Genomic DNA, 23,659 nt, shown 5'->3' with positions numbered 1-23,659 from the left:
CCCCTGAACTCGTGACTCCCTTAAATCTCCATATCTTGACTTTGGATCTACTCAATGACTCTGCCTTTCCCTGCTCTCTGGGTAGAGAATTCCAAAGGTTCACGATAGTTTGACAGAAGAACTTTCTCCTCATGGTCCTAGATACCCCCACAGTGAGAAATATCATCTCAGCATCTACCCTGTCTCTTGACCTCACAATCTACCTCATTATGGCCTTGCACCTTATTGTCTGCCTGCATTGCGCTTTCTCTGTAACTGTAACACTTTATTCTGCATTCTGTTATTCCTTGTACTACATCAATGCACTGATGTGATGAAATGATCTGTATGGTTGGCATGCAAAACAAAGTTTTTCACTGTACCTCGGTACATGTGACAATAATAAACCAATTTACCAAAAATCAACCCTCAGAGAAAAGAAATTGCTCTGTTTTCCCAGCAGAAAAGCCTGCTACCTTTTACTACCCATGGTTTGACCTGGTCCTATATTACTTGGCTAGAATTGGCCACTGGCCCCCAGTGCACTGAATTTAAAATCCTCAGTCCTCCCAAAGTTTTTTCTCTGCAGGCTTCGCCATCCCAATAACTCCGCTGAACCACTGAGGTTCCCAGCCTTCAGATACACTCAACTGCAGCTCCAGTTCTACTGTCGAAGACCATTTCCTTAAATCTTCCCCACCCTACACCTTCTGAAACCTTCACAGAACCACACCACCTGGGAACGTTCCGTAAGCCCCTGGCAACACTCATCTCCTGGTTTGAACTTCACTCCCCTGCCACCAGTGAAACAATTAATGAGTCAAGTTTGATGTTCATGTGTCTCGAAAAGCACATTTTCTAAATGAACCAACTCTTTTGCCTTATTCCAGATCCCTGGTCCAGCCGGAAGTAAAGGTGATCGGGTAAGAGAAGCAGCAGACCCTTCTTTCTATTTCTGACCTTTTCCAGCATTAGTTGTACATTTTTAAGTGGACATTGTGAACGAGGGCAGCGGTAATTGGCCATCTGTATCATGGAGGGTCGTGGCTGTCACATGACAGTGACAACACTGATCCCATCTGGTCAGGTGACAGCACTGTGCCTAGTTGGTCGGAAAACACACCACTGTCAATCAAGGTTTGGCTCCACCCCACCCATCAAGTGCACACCTGAACCATTGGCCCTTTTAAGCACCTTTGTCCTTGCCTGGCACCGGGCCATTGGCCCTTTTGAACGACCTAGGCTGGACCACCCAGCCCTCCAGCAATATAAAGAATGCCACATGCTTGGTTCTTTCTCTTTGACTTCTCTGAGGGATGTTGAGGTAAGCTCTGCACTGCTTAATAGAAATTAGTTAAGGATTCCTGGGACCATAGGGCTGATGCTTGCACTGAGTCAAGGAGGGTGGCAGGCGTCGTATTGTTTCTTCCTTGATTTGCTTGTACCCTGCTTGTTGTGTGTGTGCGTGCGTGCGCATCTCACCCTTGTTGCGATCCCTCCCCCACGTTCGCAATCACAGTGTGTATTGCCCCCATTATCCTGTCCCGTGTTTATCTTTTATAAATAAATCATTTTAACTCCAAAGACTGTGTCTGGAGTCCTTGCCCTTCGAGACCTTTCGAACTTGTCTTACAACACCATCCGACTGGGGGACTGGGATCGGAGGGCAAGTAGGGTGGCCAACTTTGTGTTTCATAAGCAAGGGACGGATTGTGGGAGGGGTTTGTCATGGGCGGGTCCTGCTGTCCGTCACAGGCAGCTCTGCCTACTGTGGATGGGGCAAACCCTTTCACTTACCAAACCTGGCTCCTGATTAGTGAATCTTCACACAGTGCAGGAGGCCCCTCCCACCAAGCCTTAGAAATCTTTGACAGCAGGCTAAGCCCCGCCCCTGACGTAGTAGCTGTCAAAACCATCACATATGACAACATTCACAACATTAACCAACCTTAAAACTTACAAATTATCAGTGTAATTAAAGCAATCTGAAATCATTAATCATATCCAAAATTATTACAAAATGAAAGATTTTTAAAAAATTAAGTCAATAATTACATTTAAGTTAACTAGATTAATTTTAAAATATGTGATTCTTGCCTCTCCATTGAAATGAATGGAGACATTGAACCTGTCTCTCCCAGTTCCACCCTCCCCTCCCCTCCCCTACCTGGCACTATCTGCCTGTCATCTTACACCCCTCCTCAGTCCACCAAAATCCTTGGACTCCTTTCTCGCCGCTCCCCCTCTCGATGCTGGCCATCTCCCCTCTCCACTCTCAGTCCTGAGGCAGGGCTTCGACCCGAAACATCAACAGTTCCTTCCCTCCTGCAGAAGCTGCTCGACCCGCTGAGTTCCTGTAGCAGATTTTGTGTTGCTCCAGGTTCCAGTATTTCGTGTGTCTCCTGTGCCAGATCTGCGCTGGTACAAACTGGCATTCCACTGCTTGACCCAATGAGGGTTCGACATTGGACCACAGCCAAAGTGACAGCAGCAAAGACTTCTGGGGAAGTTTGAGCCTTTGGCATTCATGTGACAGCCCCTCAGAATTCCCCAGGCCCTCACTGTGGTTCTCCCCACAGAGATGTCTACACTACTGCTACCTGTGTCGTCCAAACCTAGAGATGGCAGGGCTGTGAGTGGCTTTACCCACACAATTACAGAGATAGCTGGGAACTGAGGCTCAACAAGTAGAGGGGGGGAGGGGGTGAGAGACTCCTGCAGAAAGTGCACGCTCGTTAAACTTGTGAGGGAGCCCAGTCTGTGCCCATGCCCCAAATCTGACTGCACTTGGTCCTGCCATATCATTGCCTGCATGCTCCTTCCTCTGTAATGGTTGCTTTATCCTCTGCCCCTAGGGTGAGCAGGGACGCCCAGGAATTCCGGGAGAGAAAGGATCAAAGGGACAGCCGGCAGACAAAGGCGCGAAGGTGAGGAACCAGTGGTGGGCTCAGCCTTGTGACTTCTGGAGCAACCGGAGGCCGTTCCCAGATTGTTTCTCAGGTTCTGCGGAGTGTTAATTATCTTCATGTTCTGCGGTGTTATAATCCTTTTCGTGGAGGCTTCTGTTCTGTAAAGTTCAGAGCCCAATTGTTTCGGGAGATGTTTGCTGAAAGAAATCATTTGTTTTGGGGCTGGCTCCGTTAGGCAACTCAGTCGGTATGGACGAGTTGGGCCGAAGGGCCTGTTTCCATGCTGTATAATTCTGTGCCAGACAGTGAACCACACACTCGCTCATTTTTAAGCTCTGGCCACTTCCTCTCGTTAAACCAGGCAGATGATCATCAATTCCTGGAGGATTCTGTCCTTCCATAATCCACAGCTGAATGATTTTGGTTGTTGTGTTTTTGTCTAATGATTCCTATATTCCTAAATACAATCCATCCCTGGAATGTTTCACAATATTTATCTTTTCTTTTACACAGGGTGAAACTGGGTTTGGCATCCCTGGACAACCAGGACCCAAGGGTGATCCAGGTGAAAGAGTAAGTCTCCAATATTTGCAAGGTCACGATCATAACAGTGCACAGAAGGGAGCCGTTCTTTCCGAGTCCACTCCTTCGAAAAAGAAATTCTCACCAAGTCCCAGTCAGAATTCTCCTGTTCGGTCACTTATCACCCACTGTCCCCCGTCTCCCCACCTGCCCCTCTCCTCTTTATACCGGTCACCTCCCCTCTCCTCCCTCAGTCCTGATGCAGGGTTTCGACCTGAAACGTAGACAACTCCTTTCCCCCACCCCATTCGACCTGCTGAGTTCCTCCAGCAGATTGTTTGTTGCTCCACATTCCAGCATCTGCGGTCTCTTGTGTCTCCCTGTGAGAATTCTGGTTCCATTGGCTTCTCTGCCCTTTTGGGAGGTGCATTCCAGATTACAGCTCCTGCAGTTTCAAAACAATTCTCATCTCCCTCCTGTGATTTTTCTTAAATCTGTTTAGCTCTGTTCACCATTCCTTGTGTCTGCACCATCTGAACCCGATGGTATTTTAAGTAACGTGATACAATCACTCTTTAAAGGGACTAATTGTTCAGCTTTTTAAAAGAGCTGGCAGAGGTTAATGGGCTGAATGGCAACCCTTTGCTGTTTTCTTTGATTCTGGTCTGAATGGTAGCTCAGTGCTATGGGTGGATTAAAGGGGTGAAGCATTAAAGAAATGTATAAAACTTTGGTTAGGCCGCACTTGGGGTGTTGTCGCCCCATTGCAGGAAAGATGCGGAGGGTGCAGAAGAGGTTCACCAGGATGCTGCCTGGATTAGAGAGTACGAGCTATTAGGAGAGGTTGGGCAAACTTGAGTTGTTCTCGCAGTCCAACGGACAGAAAATACCCTTTACTCTATGCACTAATTGGGGGCTGTGTGTGGTGCTGATGCCCATTCACGTGATACACACAGAAAAAGGGCCAAATTGGTTAACAAGAAAAAAAAGTTCGAAAAATCATCGTTTCCATCCTGAGTCACCTGGTGGCAGCTACCTAGTAGATGACGGAAGGCACATTGTTGCCCTACCATTCACTGGGAAACGGCTCAGAACTTAGGAACTAAGAACAAGAACCCTCTTCGCAGCATCCACAATACTGCAGCATAAGTCATCAAAGTTCAGAAGGAAAGTGTGAGATGGTTTTAGGGATGAGAAATTTCAACTTCTGGGTTAGACTGGGGTTGTTCTTGCATCAAGGAAGGTTGAGAGCAGATTGGATCAAGGTGAGAGGAGCTGAGAGGTAGCTCAAGGGCCAGGGGATGCAGGTATAAAGCTTTGGGTAAAACACACAAGGGGAACACAAGGGAAAAGACCTTTTACTTGACAGTGTTTGGGATCTGGAATTTCACTGCCCATAGGGCTGGTAGAAACAGAATCAACTGGGAGGTTCAAAAGGGAATTGCTTAAGAGAGAATAATCTGGGAAAGAGCAAGGAATGGGACTGATGGTCACTCAACTGGGAGTAACACAGATACATTTGGGCTGAATGGCCCTTTTTGTTTGTGCTGAAGCATTTCTGTGATAACATATCTGTGGTCTGTCTCTCCCTTTAGGGTAACATCGGACTTTCTGGCAGGCCGGGAGAAAAGGTAAGTGATTCTTGGTGGCGGTGGAAGCCTGGGGCTGTTTCCGAAGACTCTGCTTGGCGAATGGTGGCTAACGGCGACTTGTGTTGCAGGGGGACTCTGGAGCTCGAGGAGAGAAAGGGGAGCCTGGTAAAACAGGACCACCTGGATTGATTGGACCCCGGGGGAAAGAGGTGAGGGTGCAGTTGTGCTCACTGCTTTAGATCGACCAGAGAGATTGGAGCAAAATCCATTTTAAAGTTGGTTACTGTTAATCATGAACCTCCCCTTACCCAGTTCTTCCTACAGCCACTCCAGCCCCCTGTTCCTTTCCCCTCCTCCACCCACTGCCCATCGCCCACACACTCCTCCCACTGGGTCCACTCCCCCACCTCTCTCCCTTTATTCCATGCTCCACCTTCCTGTCCTATCAGATTCCTTCACCTCCCAGCCTCCACTCTCCACTCTCCCCTTCTCCATCTGCCTATCACCTCCTCCTCACCTGGATCCACCTATCACCTGCCGGCTCTTGCCCCATCCCTTCCCTCCACCTCTTTATACTGGTTCTCTCCCCTTTATCGTTCAGTCCACATGAAGGGTCTCGACCCGAGATGTTGACCGTCCATCTCCCTCCACAGATGCTGCCTGACTCGCTAGGAGTTCTCCCAGCAGCTCGTGTGTTGCTACCTTGTCTTTGGGTCGTATATGGGGTGTTGGCATTTCTGCCATTATTGCCCATCCCCAATTGCCCCTTGAACAGGCAGTGGTGAACCACCGCCTTGAACTGCTGGTGACATTCTTGTTAAGGAGAAGACCTTTGGGAGATGACAATATATTTCTAGTGCATGTGGGAGGTGCTGTCAGAGCAGTGCTTTTCGTAGATGGTACATGTACTTCAAGAAAAAATTAATTGCCCTTGAATGGTGCTCACACTCTGGAGGGGAACTGAACTCCCGTTGAATTGTTTTGTGGAATGAATTTGAACGATTCTTCCTGCACAGATGTGCCCTGGTCCTGTGAATACTCCAAAAAAAACTGGTTAGACCTCCATATTTTGCCCTGTTAGTAAAACGTAGCAGATAAAAGGGGAGTAACCCAAGCCATGGTGATCTGAGTTTTGGACACTCTTTCAGAGGTGTAGTGAAAGAGTGAGCGAATTGAGGGATGAATGTTGGCCAAGATACTGGTTGGTGCTCGCCCTTCTCCTGTCAGTTTTATGGAATCTTCAGCATCCACCCAGCCACAGGTAGTTGAGAATTGAACCAGGCTGAATGGGTTCACTATCTTGCCAAGTCCTTTCTGGCACCCTGTGGTGACCCAGACTGCAGGATGGATCAGTACCTCTTCTCACTTGTATTTGTTTGTTTCAGGGTGAAAAGGGAAGCAAAGGAGAGGAAGGAACACCGGTAACTTCACTGCTTAAACAACCTTCTCTGGAATTATAAGCTGTTTCATTTCCTGACTTTGGTCATGAAATAACTAAACAATAACCTTGTCTTCTTTTTTCAGGGAGAGACTGGACCACCAGGTCGCACAGGAGAGAGAGGACTTCGGGTAACTCCTCTAGATTCTCTCATTGACTGCACACTGAATGAGTGGCTTTATGTCTAAAGGCAAAACTCTGTCTCCTCTTTGTATGAATTGATAGAGGTGTACAAGATGATAAGAGGCATAGATCAAGTGGACAGTCAGACTTTTTCCCAGGGCGACAATGGCTAACAATAGGGGACATAATTTTAAGGTGATTAGAGGAAGGTATAAGGAGGATGTCAAGGGTAAGTTTTTTTACACAGAGTGGTGGGTGTGTGGCATGCACTGCCGGCAGAGGTTGTGGGGGCAGATACATTAGGGACATTTAAGAGACTCTTAGATAGACACATAAATGATAGAAAAATGGAGGGCTATGTGGGAGGGAAGGGTTAGATAGATCTTAGAGCAGGATAAAATGTCGGCACAACATTGTGTTATAGTGCTGTAGTGTTCTATGTTTATTTGAGCTAATCCTGGCACTTCATTTTTTTAAATTTATTCAGTAATGAAATGTCAATGTGGATGGCGATACCAGCATTTATTGACCATCCTGGTTGCCCCTGGACTGAGGTGGTAGTTAAGAGACAACTACATTGGTATGTCAGAAGCCACATTGGCCAGAGGGCAGATTTCAATCCCCGATGGATATGAGTGAACGTGACGGGTTTTGATGACAATCCAATGGTGTCATGGTTACCATTATTGAGACTAACTTTTCAAAACAAAAAAAACTTTTTGAGATTCATCAAATTACTTGAATTTAAATTCCGTGGCTGTTGGGTTGGGATTGGAATTTAAATCTCAGGATCGATAGTCCAGGCCATTGGTTCAGGAACAGCTTCTTCCCCTCCACCATCAGATTTCTGAACGGTCCATGAACACTACCTCGTTATTCCTCTTTTGCACTATTTATCTATTTTTGTAACTTATAGTAATTTTTACATCTTTGTCTTGCACTGTACTGCTGCTGCGAAACAACAGATTTCACGACATATGTCAGTGATAATAAACCTGATTCTAATCTAACCAACGACTGTACCTCCACTGGAGTCTGGTTGGTCTCTCCTCTATGCTCTTGGAACAGAGAAGACTGGGCTGTTCCATGTTTTGGATAATGTTGGGTGAGCTTTCTCACACTATGCCTTCAGAGAGAGATGATTCCTTTTTCTGAGCTGAGCTTCTGACTGTATGTCCAGATACTCGGTGAAACTGCTAACATCCCCATGTTACCGTACCTGACTTAGCCTCAGCCTCTGCCCATCTGCTGCTGAAGCTCTCCTCCTTGCCTCTCCCCTAGGTCTCTGCATCTTCTGCCTTATTGTCTAGCAAGCCCTGTTAAGCCATCACCCAGCTGCCTGCCTGTGTACATTGGCAACTGCTCCAATCGCAACCCAGTTTCAGAATTTTCGTCCTTAGTCATACAGCATGGAAGCAGGCCCTTCAGCCCGACTGGTCCATGCCGACCAAGATTGCCATCTAAGCTAGTCTCATTTGTCTGTGTTTAGCCCACATCCCTCTGAACCTTTCCTAACCATGTACCTGTCCAGGTAACTTTTAAATGTTGTTAATGTACCTGCCTCAACCACTTCCTCTGGCAGTTCATTCCATATACTGACCACCCTCTGGGTGAAAAATTTTCCCTCAGATTCCTATTAAATCTCTCCCCTCTCACCTTAAACCGATGCCCTCTATTTCTAGATTTTTTTTCCCCTCAACAGAGGGGGGGAAAAGACAGTATGCATTGACCCTAGCTACGGCCCTCATGATTTTATAAGATCACCCCTGATTCTCCTACACTCCAATTAAGAAAAAAAGTCCTAACCTGCTCAACTCCCTGGGGAGTGTTGTAGAACAGAAGGACCTAGGAGTACAAGTACATGGTTCCCTGAAAGTGGCATCGCAGGTAACCAGGGTGGTGAAGGTAGCTTTTGGCACTCTGGCCTTCATCAGTCAGGGCGTTGAGTATAGAAGTTTGCAGTTGTACAAGATGTTGGTGAGTCCGCATTTGAAATATTGTGTTCAGTTTTGGCCACCCTGCTCCATTAAGGTGGAAAGAGTGCAGAGCAGATTTACGAGGATGTTGCCGGGACTCGGGGGACTGAGTTATGGAGAGAGAGGTTGAACAGGTTCGGATTGTTTTCATTGGAGCGTAGGAGGCTGAGGGGTGACCTTATAGGGGTGTATAAAATCATGAGGGGCATTGATAACATCAATGCTCACAGTCTTTTTCCCAGGATTGGGGAATCAAGAACGAGGGCATAGGTTTAAGGTGAGAGGGGAGAGATTTAACAAGAACCTGAGAGGCAACTTTTTCACCCAGAGGATGGTCAATAAATGGAATCTGCCAGAGGAAGTAGTTGAGGCAGGTACATTAACAATATTCAATAGGTACTTGGACAGGTACATGGATAGGAAAGGTTGAGAGTGATATGGACCAAACACAGGTAAATGGGACTAGCTGAGATAGGAATTGGTATTGGTTTATTATTGTCACTTGTACTGAGGTACAGTGAAAAACTTGACTTGCATACCATTCATACAGATCAATTCATTACACAGTGCATTGAGGTGGTACAGGGTAAAAACAATAACAGAATACAGAGTAAAGTGTCACAGCTACAGGGAAGTGCAGTGCAGGTAGACAATAAGGTGCAAGGTCAAACAAGGTAAATTGTGAGGTCAAGAGTCCATCTCATCGTATAAGGGAACTGTTCAATAGTCTTATCACTGTGGTGTCATGTATCCTCAGGCTCCTGTATCTTCTGCCTGATGGGAGAGGAGGGAATAGAGAATGACTGGGGTAGGTGGGGTCTTTGATTATGCTGGCTGCTTCACCAAGGCAGCGAGAGCTATGGACAGAGTCCATGGAGGGGAGGCTAGTTTCCGTGATGCGCTGGACTGTTTCCACATCTCTCTGCAGTGTCTTGCGGTCCTGGGCAGAGCAGTTGCCATACCAAACTGTGATGCATCCAGATAGAATGTTTTCTATGGTGCATCTATAAAAATTGGTGAGTGTCAAAGTGGACATGCTAAATTTCTTTAGCCTCCTGAGGAAGTAGAAGCGCTGGTGAGCTTTCTTGGATGTGGCGTCAACGTGATGTTCACTCCTAGGAGCTTGAAGCACTTGGTCGGCATGGACTAGTTGGGCCAAAGGGCCAGTTTCTGTGCTGTTACATTTGTTACTCTTCAGTGTCTTTATAGTTTTCATTTCACACGACAAAATTGGGGGAAAAAAACATTTTCCTAATTTCAGAAGGTTTGCTTTTGTAAGTAAAGCCATTTTTTCAGGAATTTTTGAGAACATTCAACAGTTCACATATGAAGTGGTTTGAAAATGTTTTCTTGGTTTTTAGGGTTTCGCAGGAGCTGACGGCAGACCAGGAGAAAAGGGAAGTGCTGGTGAATCGGGAGAACCTGGGAGAAATGTGAGTCCTGTCACTGGGATACTGAGTTACTCTTGGATTCCTCTGCTTTACTCTGGTGTCATAGTTCACAGCACATTTGGGCATTCCTTCAGTGCTTTCACATCACTGACTTTGTCTTCCTGTTGTTGTGCTCCAGGGCATCAGAGGTCCAGTGGGCCCAAAAGGAGACCAAGGCGACAAGGTAAATATATTCCGGGTATTACAACAGGTTTTGGAGAAATGCAATTACAGAGAAACTGCTGAGGGAACTGGTGGAAATCTGAAAGAAAATCTGGGAAATTCCCAGTGCTATCTGTTCTAATCCTGAGAGGAAAGGTGATTTACCATCACATTGACCATCAGGACAATGATGGTCCTGATTTCCATCAGGACAACACCCATCAGTCAGCTAATGGTCATTGTCCTGATGGAATTGACTAATCCCTAAGTATGTCCACTGATATATTTTGTTTTCATCAGAACCATGAAGGTCCCTGATAATTCTCACTTCTCAGTCTTGAGGAAAGGCTAAACGAGAACTTGCCTTGTCTTTTGCTCTGATGCCCTGCCCTTCGGTTGGTTAGGGAGAGCGAGCAGGAGATAGACAGGAGTTATAAAGATTATGTAGACAGCACCTCAGTGGCAGTCCCCCTCAAAAACCGATATCTCATTTTAGATTCGGTTGGAGAGGATGACTTCATAGAGGAAGACCTCAGCAGCCAGGACCTTGGCACCGTGTCTGATACTGTGGTCCAGCAGAGGAAGAGACATGCAGTGGTCCAGCAGAGGAAGAGACATGCAGTGGTTATTGGGGATTCGATAGTAAGGGGTACGGATAGCAGATTCTGCGATAGCGATAATGAGTCTCGGATGGTGTGTTGCCTCCCTGGTGCCAGGGTACGGGATATCACAGACCGTGTCGAGAATATTCTGAGGGGGGAGGGTGAGCAGCCAGAAATCTTGGTACATGTAGGTACCAATGATGTAGGTAGGAAAAGAGAAGAGGTCCTGAAGGAGGAATACAAGGCATTAGGGAGAAGGTTGAAAAGTAGGACCTCAAGGGTAGTAATCTCAGGACTACTACCGTGTCGCGTATCAATGACAGGAAGAATAGAAAGCTCTGGCAGTTAAATGCGTGGCTGAGTGACTGGTGCAAGGGGCAGGGCTTCAGATTCTTGGATACCTGGGACCTTTTTTGGGGGAGGCAAGACCTATTTGCTAAGGATGGGTTGCATCTAAACTCCAAAGGGTCCAATATCCTGGCGGGAATGTTTAATTTAGTTGTAGGGGAGGGTTTAAACTGATCTGGCAGGGGGATGGTAACCAGGATGCTAGGTTACAAGATGCTAAGGTGAGGGAGAAAGTGTATAGAAACGAATCCATTGAGGATGGCAAGAATGACAGGCAGGTGATAAGTCAGGATAATTTACTGAATAATAGAAGTACAACAAATCCGGATGTTAGGATACAGAATGTTAGGATCGGGGATGAGGATGTTCGGATACCGAATGTTAGGATAGGGGATGAGGTCTACACGAACATGTCTAAGATAGTAGGTAGCGAAGATAGTAAGAAGGATGGACAGGTAGAAAGTCAGGATAATCTGCTGATCAATAGAGGTACAATAAAATCAATAGCAGATACCAGTCTAAACATACTATATTTAAATGCACGTAGCATCAGGAATAAAGTAGATGACCTAGTGGCACAACTACAGGTTAATAAATATGACATCGTTGCAATCACTGAGTCGTGGCTTCATGATGGATGTGATTGGGAACTGAATGTCAAGGGGTATACAGTATATAGGAAGGATAGGAGGGTAGGCAGAGGGGGAGGTGTGGCCATGATGGTTAGTAGCGATATAAAATCAATAGAAAGGAAGGACATTGGGTCAGAGGAGGTGGAATCCTTATGGGTGGAGCTGAGAAATAGCAAGGGTAAAAGAACAATAATAGCAGTCATATATAGGCCCCCGAACAGCAGTCAGGAAGTGGACCATAAGTTGCAGATTGAGATAGAAAAAGCATGTCAGAGTGACAATGTGAAGATAATTATGGGGGATTTTAACATGAAGGTGGACTGGGAAATGCAGCAAGGCGGTAGTACTCAGGAGAGTGAGTTTGTGGAATGTCTAAGGGATGTTTTTCTGGAGCAACTTATTGAGGAGCCCACCAGGGGATCGGCTGTTTTGGATTGGGTGCTGTGTAGTGAACCCGAGGTGATTAGGGAACTAAAGGTAAAGGAACCACTGGGAACAAGTGATCACAATATGATTGAGTTTAGTTTCAAGTTTGAGAAGGAGAAGCTGATAACTGGTGTATCGATATTTCAGTGGAATAAGGGAAATTACAAAGGTATGAGAGATGAGTTGGCCCAAATTGATTGGAGGAGTAAGTTAGCTGGAGGGACGGCAGAGGAAAAATGGAAGAAATTTCTACAGGAAATAAGGACAATGCAGGACAGATATATTCCAAGAAAAAAGAAGGTTTTGAATGGAAAAAAGGCACAGATGTGGATAACGAGGGAGGTGAAGGATAAAATAAAAGCAAAAGGGGCGGCGTACAAAGTAGCAAAAATTAGTGGGAAAACAGAAGATTGGAACGATTTTAAAAATCTGCAGAGAGAAACTAAGAAGGTCATTAGGAAAGCAAAGATGAGTTACGAAAGGAAGCTGGCGGACAACATTCGGAAGGATTCTAAGAGTTTTTTTTAAATACATAAGGAATAAAAGAGAGACACGGGTTGACATAGGACCAATTGATAACGGTGCAGGAGGTATTATAATGGATGATAGTGAGATGGCAAGGGAATTGAATGAATATTTTGCATCGGTCTTCACCGTGGAGGACATAAGCAATGTGCCCGTTAGTCAGGAGTCTCACGAATTGGAGCTGAGTTCAATTGAGATTAATAGGGAGAAGGTGCTTGGAAAACTAAAGGGGCTTAAGGCTGATAAGTCTCCCGGACCGGATGAGGTGCATCCCCGGGTTCTGAAGGAGGTGGCTGTGGAGATAGCGGAGGCGTTGGCGATTATTTTTCAGGAATCGATAGATTCTGGCATGGTTCCGGAGGACTGGAGGGTAGCGAATGTAGTTCCGTTATATAAGAAAGGTGGGAGGCAGCACAAAGGCAATTACAGACCTATTAGTCTGACGTCAGTGGTGGGAAAATTATTGGAGTCTATCCTCAAGGAGGAGGTTACCGAATACCTAGAGGCGCAAGGCAAGATAGGACCTAGTCAACATGGTTTTGTGAAGGGGAGGTCCTGTCTGACCAACCTATTGGAGTTTTTTGAAGAAATCACAGGTAGGGTGGATAAGGGAGAGGCGGTAGATGTTGTGTATTTAGACTTTCAAAAGGCCTTTGATAAGGTGCCTCACAAGAGACTGATTAATAAGATGAGAGGTCATGGAATTATGGGCAGGGTAGCAAAATGGGTGGAGAATTGGCTGGTTGGCAGGAAGCAAAGGGTGGAAATAAAAGGATCTCGTTCTGGTTGGTTACCGGTTACTAGTGGTGTGCCGCAGGGGTCGGTGTTGGGGCCTCTCCTTTTTACCTTGTACATCAATGATTTGGATGATGGAATAAATGGTTGTGTGGCTAAGTTTGCGGATGACACCAAGATAAGTGGAGGAGTAGGGAGCATAGAGGAAATAGAAAGAATGCAGAGGGACCTAGACAGTTTAGGAGAATGGGCAAGAAAATGGCAGATGAGATTCAATGTTGAGAAATGTGCAGTTGTACACTTTGGAAGTAGAAATAAGCGGGTAGATTATTATCTAGAAGGAGAGAAGATTGATAGTGCGGTAGTACAAAGGGACTTGGGGGTACTTATACAAGATACCTTAAAAGTTAACCACCAGGTTGGATCGGCGCTTAAGAAAGCGAATGCTATGTTGGCATTCATCTCGAGAGGTATAGTGTATAAAAGTAAGGAAGTGTTGATGAGGCTCTACGGGGCGCTAGTGAGGCCTCATTTGGAATACTGTGCGCAGTTTTGGGCCCCGCATCTTAGGAAGGATGTGCTGACGTTGGAGAGGGTTCAGAGGAGATTTACGAGAATGATTCCAGGAATGAAAGGGCTTAAGTACGATGAGCGTTGTCGGCTCTTGGACTGTACTCGCTGGAGTACAGAAGGATGAGAGGGGACCTCGTAGCGACATTTAAAATGTTGACAGGTAAGGATAGAGTAGATGTGGCTAGGCTGTTTCCCTTGGTGGGCGTGTCCAGGACCAGAGGGCACAATCTTAGAATTAGAGGGTACAGTTTCAAGACAGAGATGAGGAGAAGTTTCTTTACCCAGAGGGTGGTGAAATTGTGGAACTCCTTGCCACGCACAGCAGTGGAGGCCAGATCAGTGGGGGTGTTCAAGGAGGAGATAGACAGATATCTAAATAGTCAGGGTATCAAGGGATATGGGGATAAGGCTGGCAAATGGGATTAGAATAGTTTTTTTTTTCTCTCTCTTTTTTTCCCACCCCATTTCTTTTTCCCTTTTCCTTGGAGCAGACTCGATGGGCCGAATGGCCTGCTTCTGCTCCCTTATCTTGTGATCTTGTGATCTTTCTGCCTTGGTGGCCAATGGTACTTGGGAATTGCAATGGAGATAGGGAGGGTCATGAGTCCTGCCCCTGAGTAGCAGGACCAGGCGTGATGCCCCTGATGAGGAGTGACGTTGGTCAGGTTGTTGCTTACGCAGTCCTGGAGACCTCAGAGGATGGTAATAGAACCACTCCGGTGGCTGCAATGACCTGGGCGTAGTATGTGGCAAAGCCCCCACAGAGCAGCCCACAAAGGACAGCATGGCAGAGAATGTAGGCCCCCAACCGCAGGGAACATGATATCGCAAGAGGACGGAGAAAGGCACCAATACACCAGGATGGTTTGAATGGTTAAATTGTGAAGGGAGTTTACCTTGTACTGGAAGATGTCATCAGGCCAGAGTTAAAGTCGAGTTTATTGTCATATGTACAAGTCCATGTGTGCACAGGTGCAATGAAAATCTTACTTGCAGCAGCATCACAGGCACATAGCATCAGATAAGCAGCATTCACAACATAAACATAAATTATATACAATTTTACAAGAAAGAACACAATTAGGTAAAAAAAAATCCAAAGTCCATTTCAGTGCAGAGTGGTCATAGTGTTGTTAAACTGTAGTGATTAGGGTTTTGTTTGTTGGTTCAAGAACCAAATGGTTGAAGGGAAGTAGCTGTTCCTGAACCTGGTGGTGTGGGACTTCAGGCTTCTGTACCTCCTGCCCGATGGTAGCTGCGAGAAGATGTCATGGCCCGGATGGTGGGGATCTTTGATTATGGATGTTGCCTGCTTGAGGCAGCGCCTCCTGTAGATACTACCAGTGGTGATGAGGGATGTGCCCGTGATGTATTGTGTAAACAAGCAGTACAACCTCATGCTGACTTATCCACGGAAACCCATTTTGGAATTTGCCAGCACACCCTTGGTCCAAAGTGCTGAACTCTGGAGGTGAGGCAAGAATGACTGTCCTTGATATCTTGGTAGCACTTGACTGCACTGTGGTGTCAAGCAGCCTTGGTAAAACTGTTTCAGTGTGTATCAAGGAGAAAACAGACCAGTGGTTGGAGTCATAGCTTGCACGAAAGAAGATTGTTGTAGTTTCTCATATTTTGCCTGCCTTTCATAAGGGCAGGCACGGTACTGTAGCAGTTAGTGTAATGCTATTGCAGTGCCAGTGACTCGGGTTCAATTCGGGCTGCTGTCTGTAAGGAGTTTGTACGTTCTCCCCCCATGTGTCTGTGTGGGTTTCCTCCGGGTGCTCCAGTTTCCTCCCACATTCCAAAGGCGTACGGGTTAGGAAGTTATGGGCATGCTATGTTGGTGCCGGAAGCGTGGCGACACTTGTGAGTTACCCCCAGAAGACTCTACACAAAAGATGCATTTTACTGTGTGTTTCGATGTACATGTGAATAATAAAGATATCTCATCTCATCTTTTATGACATTGAAGGAGGCCATTCAGCCCATTAAGTCTATGTCAGCTCTCGGAGCATTCCCATCAATCCCATTCCCACTCTCCTTTCCATATAACAGTGTCTCTGCCATGCCGTTCTACCCCAGCCTGATTCTTTGACCATCTATCTGCACTGGAAATAAGTTACAGTAACCAATTAACCTAATAACAAGAACATCTTTGGGATGTAAGAGGAAACCAGAGCACCCGGGGAAAACCTCTATGGTCACAGGAAGAACATGCAAATTCCACACAGACAGCAGCCAAAGGTCAGGATCAAACCCAGGTCACCGGAGCTGTGAAGCAACAGCACCACCTGCTGCACTATTGTGCCCCTCCTCCCCCATTCCCTAAAAAAAATACCATTGGAGGTCAATAATCCAAACCTCAGGACATCATTGCAAGAGTTCCTCAAGGTAGTGTCCTAAGCCCAACCATCTTCAGCTGTGTCATCAATGACCTTCTTTCCATCATAAGGTTCGAAGTGGGGATGTTTGCTGATGACTGTGTAATATTCACCCCCCATTCTCAGCAAATGAAGCAGTTCATGCCTGCAAGAAGCAAGACTGAGATAACATTCAAGCACAGACTAATAAGTGGTATAACATCCATGCCACAAAAGTGCCAGTCAATAGCCATTTCCAACAAGAGGAAATCTGACTACCTCTCCTTGATATTCAATAGCATTATTGTGGCCAAAGTGTGGTGGCAATGTTGTCACCCAATGGATCAGTTTGAATTTCGAGCCTAAGATTGCTAGGTTTTCACTGAGTAAGGTGATGGAGAAAAAAAGTGACTTGAAGTTGAAACACATTGAAGATTGGCAGACCAGGTTCGAGGAGCTAATTGGTTTCCTATCTTAAATACTTTGGCACCTGTCAGAAGGAACTGGCTTAAAACTGCTGGGTTCGGTGTGCGTTGTTCAGAAGCAAATCGGGAATAGAGCACGTCTGTCAGGTGCTTTAAATTCCATGCAACAGGTTGTCTGATCTCACTGCATGTGCCCAATGTCACCATGTATAAGGGTGCTATACAAACAGAGGATCTGCCCCAAGTTTTGAAAATGTGTGATCTTTGCCTATAGTTTTTCCACAAGACTCACAAAAACATTGCAAGAATATGTGCAAGAATTGCGAATTCAATATATTTTCAAAAAAAGAAAGCAATCCTCTAGCCTGACCAAAGCAATTCAACCAGCCAATCACAGAGTGACCAGGTCCCTTGCTTGGCCACTCAGAAGTGCCCATGGTCCTAACTTCCACACTGGAGCAACTTACACAGCAGGGATACTGGGAAAATGTGGAAAAAGTACTAATTTAATCTTTTTTTTTCCTTATTCCAGGGATCAACAGGACCTCCAGGTCCTCCAGGAAAACTGGTAAATAAACATTCCAATCGGAAGTGCATATTAACGGTGATCATTGTGCGCCATTGTGTTTAATTTGACTTGACCTACTCGACTTGGAAGCTGTTGGCCAGTTAGATATTCTATGGTATAAAATAACCATCAGAACATGGTCACCTTAGTGGAATGGGTGATTTGGGTTGAGTTCAGCTCCAGAGCTCCCATCAGCTGAAGGAGTGAACTGCAGACTTAGTGACTAGGAGGGCACTCCCTCTTCAGGGCTGAGGTAGTAATCAGGTCGGTAGGGGTCAGGCACACAAATGGGGCTGTGAGGTGATCTTGGACCTGCAGCAGACCAGGCCCTGGGGAAAGGGAAGGAAGGGAAGGGGAGGGGATTGGGCAGATAATGCCAAGGGCTTGGTGTGGCGGGGGGTTGGGGGGGGGGGGGGGGGGGGAAGGATTGAGGTAGACATGTAATGGAGGGCTCTTTAATATTGACAGGGAGGGGATAGGGAAGAGATAGGAGTGAGCACCCACCTGCCTTATGAATGACACTTGGAGACACAAGAGACTGCAGATGCTGGAATCTGGAGCAACACACAAACTGCTGGAGGAGCTCAGCGGATCGAGCAGCATCTGGTGGGGGTGGGGGAAGGAATTGTCGATGTTTTCAGTCAAAACCCTGCCTCAGGTCCTGAAACGTTGACAGTTCCTTTCCTCCCACAGATGCTGCTCGACTGACAGAGTTCCTCCAGCAGATTGTTTGTTGCTGAATGACACTTGGGTGTCCTCCTAGCAAACCAGGTAAGTTTGGTCGCCGTTAGCACTGAGGGGCACCTCGAACTTGCAGTTGAGGCACCATGACAGGATGTAGTTCACAGGCCTGTGATGCACCAGTGAAACCAGGACATTGCTCTGCACGTGGCCTTGTGTAAGGCACTATACACACACAAATCTGGGACATATTTCGGAACTGTGTGACCTGTGCACAAAGGATGGGTTTTAATTTGCATTCCTTCATGCAACTCACAGAAGCATTGCCCTATGTTGAAGAATTGCAAGTTTAATATCTTTTTTTAAAAAAAATTAAGCCGTTAAGGATTGCCTGTCCAAAATGGCAAATGCTGGCAATCTGCACAGAAAAGAATGATTAGTCCTTCATCAGAATGCCAGAGAAGCATAGGATGAGGTTTAAGCTGCCATCACCATAGTAGTCATAGGTGAACCTGCCATCCATTGTCCCTGTCGAGTGAACGTTGAATCAAGTGAGAGAGAAGAGGTCATGAAATTTTGCGGTCACTTTTTGGGTTCTTGTAATGAGAGTGTGGTTGGACTTGGTTGGAACAGCGACCAGGACTGTTGAAGTTTAACCGTCCATCTCCTCCTGTGCAGGTCGACATTGGAGGTGGATTGCCAGGTATTAAAGGAGACAAGGTAATGTGCACTGTTTTCATTTGAACTTTTTTTTATCCTGCATCGTGCACCTGACCTGGGTTTTAGATGACAATATATTGCAGCTGCAGTAACTTATTCAAAGAAAAATCTCCTAACAATCTTTGTCCCACAGCTGGGTTCGAGCATTTGATGATAGATGTCTCATTGTTGTCATTTACATGTTTTCTCAGGAACTCTTCTGTCAAGCAGCCTAACTGCATTTTATTGTACCTTTTGGATTATAAATTGCTGTGAGAGCTCATCTGGTTCATGAATGTCCTATTACAAAGAAAACCTGCCTTCTTTACTGTGTTCTGTCTGTAACTCAATTTTAAGTTGAGTTAAGCAAATGAGATCATAGGATTCATTAATAGAAACATAGGGTACAAAAGCAGGGAAATTCTGTAGAACCTGAACAAGGCATTAGTTAGTCCACAATGGAATATTGAATCTAATTTTAGTCACCTCACTGTAGGTAGGGTGTGAGGGACCTACTGCGGGTGAAGAATAGATTTACTACAGTTGTTCTCGGGATGAGGATTCAGGCTACAAGGTTAATGTGGAGGAGCTGGGTTTCCTATCCTGCAACAAAGATGGTTGTGAGTAGGTTTGATGGTGCAAGAACCTGAGTGTCTGAGAAAGGAAATAGAAGGAACTTTCACCCATTTACAGATGGTTCAAAAATCAGGGGACAGACTTTACAAATTTTAGCAAAAGATTTAAGGGGTAAGTGAGGCAAACCATTTTAATGAAGAGAGTAATTCTGATCTGTAATTCACTACCTGTAGGGGATGTGGAAACAGAGTCATACAACATGGAACAGTACAGCACAGGAAGAGGCCCTTCGGCCCACGATGTCTGTGGCGAACACAATGCCAGATTAAAATAATCCCGTTTACCTGCACGTGATCCATATCCCTCCCTTCCCTGCCTTTTCATCTGCATGCCTAGTTGCCTCTTAAATGTTGCTATCGTATTTGTTTCCATCACCTTCCCTCGCAGTGTGTTACCTACCACTCTCTGTGTAAACAAAAAAAGCCTCATAAATCTCCTTTATTTTTTCCCCCTCTCACCTTAAATCAATGTAGTATTTGACATTTCTACTCCGAGAGAAAGATTCTGACTACTTACCCGATCTGTGCCTCTCATAATTTTATATACTTCTGTCAGGTATCCCCTCAGCCTCCGATGCTCCAGAGAAAACAATCTAAGTTTGCTCAACCTCTCCTGATAGCTAATACTCTCTAATCCAGGCAACATTCTGGTTTAAACAGTGCACAGTAAGCAACACACATTAAATAATGACTGATTTCTTCTCCCACATTTGGCCTTGACAGAATTACATTTTGAAAAGAAAGAGGATAATTTGTTTTAAGAAATACTCCCTTGGGTTTATAAATAGAGGCAAGGAATTTGAAGATGAAGAGATTGGCCAGAGACCCTGAGGTGCTGGTTGCTGTGTTTTTTTAAGTACTTACAACCACAATGCACATTATTCCTTTGCTCCTCACCAAAGTCAGCTTACCTGGTGTATGCAGGACAGTAGAAGACCATGCAACTGGGCTGCATGGTGCACTGACGTTTTAAAGGCAACCCTCCCAAAACTATGTAATTGTGACAGAAGCAGCAAAGAACAAGCAGGTTAAATCTCAAAGGAGGTACAAGAGACTGCAGATGCTGGGATCTGGAGCAAAAACAAACTGCTGGAGGAACTCAGCAGGTCAAGCGGCATCTGTGGAGGCAAAGAGATGGTCGCTGACTAATGCAGGACATCAACTATCCTTTTGCCTCCATAGGTGCTGCTTGACCCACTGAGTTCCTCTAGCGTTTGTTCTTTGCTCCAATAATAAAGGCTCTGAAAACGTATAACTTCCTCTGGTTTGGATCAGTGATGATTTTGCCTGCTGAAGAATAAAGAAAGCATCTCTATACTCCCTGGAGGAATCAAATATAAAGATTGAAGCTGGATCCCTGGACACAAATGCAGAAAGTGGTGACGCAGGTAGACAGGGTGGTGAAGAGGGCATTTGGCACACTTGCCTTCAATGGTCAAGGCATTGAGTCCAGGAGTTGAGATGTCACGTTACAGCTGTACGAGTCATTGGTGAGACCACACTTGGAGTATTGTGCACCGTTCTGGTCACCCAGCTATAGGAAGGATGTCATTAAGCTGGAAAGGATCCAGAAAAGATTCACAAGGATGTTACTGGGACTGGAGGTCTTGTTATAGGGAGAGGCTCAACAGGTTGGGACTTTTTTCCCTGGAGTGTAGGAGGTTGAGGTTTATAACATAAGAGGAGTAGATAAAGTCTTTTTCCCAGGGTAGAGGAGTCTAAAACTAGAGGACATAGGCTTAAGGTGAGAGGGGAAAAATTTAAAGGGGACCTGAGGGGCAACTTTTTCCACACAGAGGGTGGTGGGTATATGGAACAAGCTGCCAGAGGAAGCTGTTGAAGTGGGTACAATTATAATGTTTAAAAGACATTTGGACAGGTCCATGGATAGGAAAGGCTAAGAGGATGTGGGCCAAACACAGGCAAATGGGACTAGCTCAGATAGACATCTTGGTCAGCATGGACAAGTTGGGCCAAAGGGCCTGTTTCTGTGCTGTATAACTCAGTGACTCTATGACCGACGCAAAGACCCCAAACGTATCCAATCATAGAGTCATTGGCTGTCAGCTTCTGACTCTTTCTGTGTTATTCATTTATGAGTGTGTTATTTCTGTGACTACACAAACAATCCACATTCTCTGCCATTTCAGCATTAATTTACTTTGAATGGTGGATTCTCTCAAAATTTAGGATGGGGCTTGCGCCCCTCGAAGGATGTTGACATCTGCTTGGCGTCGTATGTTCCTGCCACTTATTCTCTGTCTTGCCTCCCAGCCAGACTGTCAATTAAGCTGCTAGTAATAAATGGAACAAAAAGCAACAATGCAGCCGTGCCATTAAGTTTAGGAGACTCTCCGTACCCTCGGTTTCACCACGTTGTCCTTTGGTTATTTTTGGCCTTACCCATACCAACCCAACTCACCCTAAATATCCAGTATCTTATCTCAGGAGTTCAGAAGTCAATTCAGACCAGTGTCAGTTTTGATCAAACCCATTCGAGTTTAGTTTTGAAGTTTGGTCGTATTTCATACAGAGGTCACTGAACCCAATCAATTTAATCTGCTTGCTATTGCTGTCTCATTTAATCCACTATCAGGCATTCTCCAGCTGCATTTGCAGCAATATTTAAACATGAAAATCCAATGAGGTCCATAGGTTGAGTCGATAAAAACTAAAGCTTTTATGAGTGATTCTCTCATGCTGATACCAGCCACAGATTAACGGCAGATTTGATTGAAGTTTTCAGGAAATGACTGTGTGGGTAGAAACTATTTCTGCTGGTTCAGATATTCAGGCTTAGAGGGACATTGGCTGATGAACTTTTGGAAATGAAGTCAGAAATAATTTTGATGTGCAATGTAAATTTGGAACGTTCCTGCAGATGGTAGATGATGTGAGGTCAAAGTCAAGTTTATTGTCATATGCACAAGTCCATGTGTGCACAGGCGCAATGAAAAACTTACTTGCAGCAGCATCACAGGCACATAGCATCAGATAAGCAGCATTCACAAGAAAGCATAAATTAAACATAAATTATACACAATTTTTACAAGAAAGAACACAATTAGAACAAAAGAAGTCCATTTTAGTGCAGAGTGATCAAAGTGGTCATAGTGTTGTTAAGCTGTAGTGATTAGTGTTGTGCAGGTTGGTTCAAGAACCGAATGGTTGAAGGGAAGCAGTTGTTCTTGAACCCAGTGTTGGTGGTGGCTAATTGTTCATTTGAAATCTGAAGTCAACAGGTACTTGTTAACAAAGATTCAAAGGAATACAGAGAAAAAGCATTTGGCACACAGGTCAACCATAGTCTCACTGAATGCTGGAATGGGCCTGAGGAATTAAATGACATTCACACATTCCTGTGCCCCTAAACTGCATGTTACATCAGTGGATTGATCAGAACTTACTCTCTTTTTAATTCATTGTCGGAATCTGAATGTCACTGAAAAGGCCAGCACTTATTGCCTATCCCTGATTGCTCTTGGAAGGTGTGAAAGTGAGCTGCATTCTTGTGCCACTGCAGTCCTGCTGAAGGTGCTCCCACAGTGTCATTGGGGAGGGAGTTCCAGGATTTGGATCCAGCAATGATGTGCTGAAGTTGATATAGTTCCAAGTCAGGATGGTGTGTGACTGAGGGGAACCTGCAGGTGGTGGTGTTGCTGCCCTTGGTTTGGGAGGTGCTGTTGAAGTGGCCATGGTGAGTAATTTGCATTGCATTTGCTAATCCTAAATACTAATCTTTAATAACGTATGCAGTGATAAACGGCATACATGATTAACTCCATTCCATCTGAATGATTTCACATTGCAAATGAAAATGGAAGCAAATAAAACCAGAACATTTCACTGCAATTGTGCATAATGCAAGGCTCTATTTAAGCAGGGAAATAAAAATAGAATCATAGAGAGATACAGCCCTTAAGCCCACTGCATCCGTGCCAACCATCAACTACGTCTAATAGTTGATGTCCGTGCCAACCATCAACTAAGTCTCTACACTCATGACTGTGTGGCTAGGCACAGCTCAAATACCATCTGTAGATTTGCTGATGGCACCACTGTGAATCTAAGATGGCGACGAGGAGGTGTACAGGAGTGAGATAGATCGGCTGGTTGAGTGGTGTCGCAACAACAACCTCGCACTTAATGTCAGCGAGACCAAGGAATTGATTGTGGACTTCAGGAAGGGGAAGTCGGGAGAACACACACCAGTCCTCATTGAGGGGTCAGCGGTGGAAAGGGTGAGCAGCTTCAAGTTCCTGGGCGTCAGCGTCTCAGAGGATCTATCCTGGGCCCAACACATTGATGCAATCATGAAG

The 23,659-nt window shown here is 45.4% G+C and overlaps 1 protein-coding gene across 1 annotated transcript in view; it reads left to right on the top strand.

The window, feature by feature from the left end:
• col7a1 (collagen, type VII, alpha 1) overlaps positions 1–23,659 on the top strand; it is a 352,219-nt gene that overhangs the window by 201,333 nt on the left and 127,227 nt on the right. Inside the window, exons 52-62 of the mRNA XM_052017565.1 lie at positions 870–902; positions 2,835–2,906; positions 3,402–3,461; positions 5,006–5,041; positions 5,131–5,211; positions 6,388–6,423; positions 6,527–6,571; positions 9,901–9,972; positions 10,109–10,153; positions 17,290–17,325; positions 18,685–18,726. Coding sequence (XP_051873525.1) covers positions 870–902; positions 2,835–2,906; positions 3,402–3,461; positions 5,006–5,041; positions 5,131–5,211; positions 6,388–6,423; positions 6,527–6,571; positions 9,901–9,972; positions 10,109–10,153; positions 17,290–17,325; positions 18,685–18,726 — 558 coding nt within the window. The remainder of the gene's footprint in view (positions 1–869; positions 903–2,834; positions 2,907–3,401; positions 3,462–5,005; positions 5,042–5,130; positions 5,212–6,387; positions 6,424–6,526; positions 6,572–9,900; positions 9,973–10,108; positions 10,154–17,289; positions 17,326–18,684; positions 18,727–23,659) is intronic.

This window comes from Pristis pectinata, chromosome 6, assembly GCF_009764475.1.
Source record: "Pristis pectinata isolate sPriPec2 chromosome 6, sPriPec2.1.pri, whole genome shotgun sequence".
NCBI lineage: Eukaryota > Metazoa > Chordata > Chondrichthyes > Rhinopristiformes > Pristidae > Pristis > Pristis pectinata.
The sequence above is the reverse complement of the archived record's forward strand: the minus strand, read 5'-3'. Positions and strand labels throughout refer to the sequence as shown.